Raw genomic sequence first — 6,907 nt, 5'->3', positions numbered from 1 at the left:
AATTCGTTCAAAGTATTTTTTGTTTAAATTAGTTGTTTTGATCATTTGCTATCATTTTTACCCTCAGTTTTCAGTAGAAAAGCTTACCTTTAAATTTTGCATATCTTGTTCTGGTATCCCAATAATCTTCCCCGAGTTGACTGGTAGTATCGCAGTTTCCTTGCATTGTTGCAACAAAAATTCGACGACTAGTTTCTTTCCGTTGTGCTAAAAAATGACTAATTATGTATATCCGTTTTTTCTTTCCGTCAATTTTACTTTAATTGCCTCATCCAGCGTCTTCTGTCCATCAACGACTAATTGGTATTTTCCCATGTCGTACAAAATATCGAATTCGTCTAGAATAGTTGTTGACCTCAACTTAACAGCCAGTTGCTNGAAGTTACCCCAGGTGGTTCGGCCAATTTTTCGCACAACAATAATACTTCTTCCGAGGATTCCGTCTGCAAACACCACTACGAGCATTCACAGACGGGAGACAGCGGATTCGCGCGCGTGATCAGAAAATGAAGCGAAAATTGATCAGATTCAGAATCTGATGATGTTCAAACTCTCATAATATTTTTTTAACGACACGGATTTTTTTCCTGAATATTCGCCTTCCGGGAAAATAATTCTAACCAACCTTAATACTGTATTGCTAAAAACTCTTCCATTGCTTTATTATCTCTAATTGGCTGAAATTTCAACAATTTCTTTTCAGACGTCGGCAGCGAAGTATCGCAGCCAACAAATCAATAAATGAATGGATAGTTTGCGTGCAACTGAGAGCAAATCATCCCCGGTAGTGTTACATAGGATACGCAGACATTCGCATACGGTGACTGGTGTCCCAATTCCAGGTGAGTACCTTCTGAATTCTAAGTCTATTGATTAGTTGAATAGTAGAGAGTGAATAGAGTAGTTGTTATTTCCTTGTCCGTTCTATTTATGTGTGTTCTCTCAAAAATATGAATATCGACTGGGCAATAACTCGGTTGTTGTCAGGAATCGCAGCGGATGGCATCGGCTCGCCGACAGACCACGCTCACACTCCGCCTGGTGTGCTGACTAAAATTGATACGATTCAGACGAAGAAATCGTCAATTGGCGGCAGTGGTGGCGTCTTAACGGCCCAATTCAGGTTCGATCCATTAGAAAAAATTAATATTAGTATTTAGTTCAGCTGATACATATATAAATACTTGAATTATTTATTTTGTGAATAGAATAGGAGAAAAGTTTTATAGAAGCTCTAATTCTACAAATTTTCAGCGGTGACCAGCGAAGGATGATCTGTAAGAATTGCAACAAGAAAATCAATTGTTGGTGTAAAAAATGTACATTAGAAAAATTGAAACTCTACTCACGACGAGAGAATATAACACAAAGATTCGAAGAAAAGGAACGACTTCAATCAGAGATTCTGAGAATCATCGAACCAACAGTGAGTTCAACATTTGAAAATTAAATAACACTTTATAAAAATCTCATTCAGGAATCTCTGAAAGAACAGATAACGCAGAAAGAAGAAAATCTAATGAAGCTTCGGGTGGCCGTGGAAAGTGCTAAAATGAGAATAGCCATGAAGCAGAATGAAGTGAATAAATTGGATGCAGCTCAACAACACAAACCAGCACAGTTTGAAACTGTATTCAATTCTCAGACAAACTTTCTAGCTAGAGCCAAAGTCAAAAAAGAAGAAAAAGCAGTGGTATTGGCGAAAATCGAAGACGAAATCGCCAAGAAACGACGGCAGTACTGCATCCACGCGTGTCACATTTTCCCAGTCCAAGTCTATGATGTCAATGTTGAAAGTGTTGCTCTGAAATCGAAGAACTCTAAAAATTGGGCAGTTGTGAATGACTCGGAGCTGCAGACTGGATTGCGTATTGCTGTAAGTTCCTTCTTTTCCTAACAATTATTTTTGTTCTAAATTTCAGATTCGAAACTCGTATATCAATGATAAACTTCGTGCGAAGCTAGCGAATCAGTTATCAAACGGTACAATCACTCTTCCTTTGGAACTTCATGCACCATTTGCCGCATTCACGAACACCCTCCAACTGGTTCATTTACTGAGTGTCATTTTCAATTTTCGACCTCCAGAAACACTTTCTCATCACGATCTATGTATACGGGAACGATGGACGAAAGAGTCTTTAAATCGAGACTGGTCAACTCTCTGTGATGCTGTTATCTATCTTTGCGTGTTTATTGGAATGCCTCCTGCCAAGCTGAAATACATTGATCCACATCATAATCTTATCGCCCTTGCGTCTTTCGTAGTCAACGACTACAACAATATCATCAGGATTGGGGTGAGTAGCGATTTCTTAAAAACTGAGCTCCTAAACTCAGTTTGATAATCAAGTCATGAAAATCAGTATAAAATCAGTATAAAAAATGTTGTTTCAGAGTCGTCCAATGTGTGATCTTTCGGAAGTGCACGCTATGATCGAAGCACAGCGCCCGGAGGATTATTCCAAAAAGGATGAACTCGACGAGTCTTGGACATTTGTAGATTATTGAAATTTTTGCACACCTTGTATCATTTTTTGTATATTGTTCCCATGTTTTTTGTTTCGCCTGTACACCCACATTTACTGCATTTCACCCCCATGTTCATTTTCTCTCCATCTTCATAATTTTTATACATGTTCCCATAAATAATATAACATCAAAACAGATTCTATTTTTTTTGTGTATTTAAATGAGTTCTCATGAATTTTCTTCAGGCAGAAGTTCCAGCCTCACAGTAGGCATCAAATCCAGTCTTCATATCGGTCGAAAGCTGGGTCAGCAGTTCACATCCGACCTTGTTGAACTTGGTCAATGTTCCTTTGGCTTCTTCGAGAAGCTTTTTCAGACTAGTTTCAGCAGCTTCAACCATAACTGGATCTGGATTCTTTTTTCCTTTCTTGTTGGCATAATCCTTCTGGGCCTTCTTCAGTTGTGTCATATGTTGATCGATATCCTTACATTCGATATCCTTGAAACTAATAAGTTTGGCAAGAATGGCTGAGTTGATGTGATCTTTGAAAGCTGAGCAAGCAGCGAACAACTTGTCGAATTGATCTCCGGAACGAGTGAATGCGCTGGCTGAGTTCTTCATTCCACCACCATAAGTTCTTGCAGCACTCGATCCTTTTCCGTATGGATGCTTCTTTTCCTGCTCTCCGACGCTACCAGCGAAATTCTTCATACTTTTGAGAAGATCTCCGGTGTTTTCGAAGATGATACTTGCATCGTCGGCTAGTGACAAGATTTCCTCGTCAAACTCTCCTCGGTCTCTGAAAAGTTTCGTTATTTTCTTTTCGCAAAATGTTTGCAAAATCCTTTGCAAAAGCTATTATTAAACTCACTTCAACCACTTATTTCCTTCGCCGGACTTTGATTTTCCCATTTCGACGACTACTTTTCCGAATGTTGAATAGTGTAATAAAGAATTTCAAATTTCAACACTCAATACGTCTCCGTTTCCCACAAATTTCTACGATACCACGTGCAATAAATGTTTATTAAAAGTGTATCACTAGTAGAATAAGGCACAAGATTTGAGCTGACATATATTATGAGAACCAGCAATAAAAAACCAGGTATTAGTTAATCGTCGTTATTGTCCCGTTTAGCTTTCAGATCTTGGAAATGACGCCGATTGGTGACAGTATCCATGAGCATTATACGTCCAATGACCTGATTCACAAGCATCTTTGGCAGAAATCCTTTCAATTCGGCAAGCATCACAACATCACATAAAGTGGTTTCTGGATTGGATGGATTCACACGGAAACGAGCTCCTGCCATATGAAGATGAGCGCTGGAAATGTGGTTTTTTTGATTGGAATGAAAAGATCAAAAACTCACCGAACTTTTCCTTTGTGTTTAGATTTGAAGGATGGAACAGTGACACTTCTGGAAGCCAGAATATATCCATCGTCAACTTTTCTCCAAATTCTAGCTGATACAAATTCACGACCACTCACAACAAGAACATCATTGTTACCGTACTGAAAAGATTCTATTGTTATGATAATAAGAAGCATTTCTTCGAACTAGAGGAATATAAATGGAGAAGTTGGCAATCATACCGTTACAATATCGAAATTCGGCGTTGGCGAGGCGATAACTCCAGCGAAATTGATATTCTGATTCCATTCTGGCAACGTCTCCATTCCATCCCACGTCTCTTTCATGACAAAATCTGGAGGCATTGGAAGTTCTGTGGAGATTCTTACCATTCTTCCATGACGCGTATCTTTAGCATATACGATGTCCCCTTCGTCATTCGATTCATCCTTGAACCATCCATTCCGTTTTTCGTAATTCTCTTCGTCAAAAAGAGCTTCTACCTCAGCGAAAACGTCTCCAGCTGTTTGAAGTGCATCGGTGTACTTAACTTTGTTTTTTTTTTTGAACAATTTCAAAAATATCTATAAAACCAACTTTTTCGTCATCTTCTTCTAATGTATCCGTCACTCCATGAATCGTTAAAGATGATTTTTCGCTCATAGCTGCAAATTTCTAGAATGAACTGCAGAACAAAAACCCAGCTGTCATGAAAAAATGTGTTGTTTCTGGAATACTCAAACACCTGCTGTTATCAGATCACAAATCAGACATCTTGGCTACAAATAAGCAAATAAATAACAAATTGTCCAATGTACGTAATTTTGCGTCATTGTGTCTGCAGAAATCGAGAAATTTCAGAATTTTTTTTGTGGAAAATTAGAATTTATGTAATGTTTAAATAATCTTTATTATTCATTCAAAAATTAAGCTAACAAGAAAAAAAAAGGAAAACTGAAACATACCCGATCCTACAAAAAACGACAGTAATATTAAATAAAGAGGAAACATAGTCATTTTGTTTAGAAGAAGAAGAAGAACTGAATGAGGAGCATCAAAGAATGTGGATAGGAGAAAGGATGACCGCGTCGAGAGGACAGCTGGTTCAACGGATGACTTTTTTGATTTATAGAGCATTGAGTGGTGGGATCGGCAGCTGCTTCATTTTAGAGAAGGTTCTTCTGGAATGTGAAAGAGTTAGAGATCTTTGTTGGTAACAGAGTATAACTAAAGTACCAAGTACTTTATTTTAGAATGAAATCATACCAGGAATCCATCGATTCTCATATTCTTCAAGAAAGATCTTACTGTCGGAATATCAACGGTGCTCTGATCGATTCTGTTATTGGAGCACATGATGAACTATAATTTTTCACACATTAAACATTTTTCTAGATGTTAAAATATTTACCAACCGCATTTCCTAAATGATTGCTTCCAAGATGACATTCTGTGAAATACTTAGAAAATTCATCGCGAATTCTCTGATAGCCTTTCTGATGTTTTTTATGAAGAATATACATGTTGTATGTGGTAATCCCGGAAAATTTGAAAAATTAAATTTTGATTAGGGATTAGAATGTACCTTTCGTCCCAATTACTGCTGAGAGACTTTTCAGAAACTCTGGCGTTCGAACGGCTTCAACAGGACAGTAGATTCCATCGGGAGGGGCGTGGTTGTGACAAGCGTCAACAAGAACTGCATCAGAAGTTTCTTCTGAAATTCGAAATGATACAGTTATCCCTGATAAGTCAATTCACCTCGTCTTGCCATCTCCACGATGTGTTCTGCTCCATCCCCAATCAAGATTTTTGAATTTTTCGTATCCCGGTACCCAAACCATTTCTTAGCCAGATATTCTGATTGTGGATCTATATCAATTCCAGTCAGTTTCAGCTGAAAAAATTAGTTAACTACAGTCTATAGAACTATAGCCAGTCACTAACATTCTTGAAATACGTCGAAAAGAAGGACATCAGACCTCCAGTTGCCACTCCCAAAAAAGTGATATTTCCAGATACGTCCCGATTCATTTCGAAGTGTCCGGTGGTAAAAAGTGAGCCTGAAAAGAAAAAAAGAAGTCTGCGTTCGGGGGGAATCGAACCCCCGTCGAATGCACAGGCAAGGCGCGACTGGTGAATAACTGCTAGTTGCCAGCTGAAGAGGCGCCAACTGGTGAATACCGTCTAGTCGCCTCCTTATCGATACGAGCGGGCCGTTGACGGGTAGGCGACGGACCGTTCTGTCGGCGGCCCGTTCGTCTATAGAAACAGACAACACAGACAAAGTGGGACTGGCGGATAACTGCTAGATGCCAGTTGAAGAGGCGCGGACGGCGTATAACTGGTAGATGCCAGTTGAAGAGGCGCGGAAAGATGAATAGAGTTTTCGAACGTAAATCTGCTGAAAATGAAGTTGTTGATCTCAAAAAAAGGTGTGCTTTAGAATTTGAAGCTCATTTTCTTTGTTGAGGGAGAAAGAACGGCTGACTCAGTGTTCATTAACTCGGGAGATACGTTCTGGGCTGAAGTTTCGACTTGTTCTGAAGCAATTCGACGGAAATTTTTTTTAAATTTGTATTCCTGTTACATGAAAAATTTTTCCGATTTTTTTTTGTTAAGAAAATTACGGAAATTTCGTTTTTTCTTGCCGTTTTACTCCCGATTTTTGGAAGTTCGCTCAGCCAGATTCGCAACGACACTCCGGTCTCCCACCTGCGCCTTGTTTAGCGGCACAAGACATTACCAAAATTTCGGACACTCCACCGATTCCGAGGGTTTTCACCGAATTCTACTCAGCAAATTTTTGGCACAAATATATTTCATGATTTTCCACCTGAAAGCCTAGAAAAACAAAACCAAATGCCATAAAACGGTGAAAAGTACAAAAATTTCTGAAAATGAATGACAAGCTATTTTCGCAACATTTTCGAAACTCTATGGATAGAGACGATATGCGCAGGTGGTTCAAGAAAGGGCACGGCAGCGGCACGGTAGCGGCACGCCACATGCTTGCTAGGGGCACGGGTGTGGTGTTCCAAAAGCACTTTCAACGCGGCACGGTGCCGTTTGGATGCAG

At 39.2% G+C, this 6,907-nt stretch overlaps 5 protein-coding genes across 5 annotated transcripts in view; 2 read left to right on the top strand and 3 right to left on the bottom strand.

The window, feature by feature from the left end:
• Positions 1-745: 745 nt before the first annotated feature.
• Positions 746-2,511, top strand: Cbr-epg-8 (the record flags this gene model as incomplete). The annotated part of the gene is made up of 6 exons (XM_002639224.2): positions 746-842; positions 988-1,123; positions 1,255-1,426; positions 1,478-1,876; positions 1,923-2,300; positions 2,398-2,511. 6 exons carry the CDS (start codon positions 746-748, stop codon positions 2,509-2,511), a joined length of 1,296 nt encoding a protein of 431 aa, XP_002639270.2.
• A 202-nt stretch (positions 2,512-2,713) lies between these two features.
• On the bottom strand, positions 2,714-3,385 carry CBG03833 (the record flags this gene model as incomplete). The annotated part of the gene is made up of 2 exons (XM_002639225.1): positions 2,714-3,272; positions 3,345-3,385. The coding sequence occupies 2 exons, from the start codon at positions 3,383-3,385 to the stop codon at positions 2,714-2,716; spliced, it is 600 nt and encodes a 199-aa protein (XP_002639271.1).
• A 200-nt stretch (positions 3,386-3,585) lies between these two features.
• On the bottom strand, positions 3,586-4,491 carry CBG03834 (the record flags this gene model as incomplete). The annotated part of the gene is made up of 4 exons (XM_002639226.1): positions 3,586-3,799; positions 3,847-3,989; positions 4,071-4,373; positions 4,426-4,491. 4 exons carry the CDS (start codon positions 4,489-4,491, stop codon positions 3,586-3,588), a joined length of 726 nt encoding a protein of 241 aa, XP_002639272.1.
• A 597-nt stretch (positions 4,492-5,088) lies between these two features.
• On the bottom strand, positions 5,089-5,862 carry CBG03835 (the record flags this gene model as incomplete). The annotated part of the gene is made up of 5 exons (XM_045244961.1): positions 5,089-5,190; positions 5,244-5,278; positions 5,414-5,545; positions 5,590-5,725; positions 5,776-5,862. 5 exons carry the CDS (start codon positions 5,860-5,862, stop codon positions 5,089-5,091), a joined length of 492 nt encoding a protein of 163 aa, XP_045092494.1.
• Positions 5,863-6,728: 866 nt separating this feature from the next.
• Positions 6,729-6,907, top strand: part of CBG03836 — a gene marked incomplete at both ends in the record, with an annotated part of 2,059 nt that continues 1,880 nt past the window's right edge. The window contains one exon of the mRNA XM_045244957.1: positions 6,729-6,907. Within this exon, the coding sequence (XP_045092495.1) occupies positions 6,729-6,907 (179 nt within the window).

This window comes from Caenorhabditis briggsae, assembly GCF_000004555.2.
Source record: "Caenorhabditis briggsae complete genome, chrI, whole genome shotgun sequence".
NCBI classification, from domain to species: domain Eukaryota; kingdom Metazoa; phylum Nematoda; class Chromadorea; order Rhabditida; family Rhabditidae; genus Caenorhabditis; species Caenorhabditis briggsae.
This window is presented reverse-complemented; position numbering and strand designations above follow the sequence as displayed.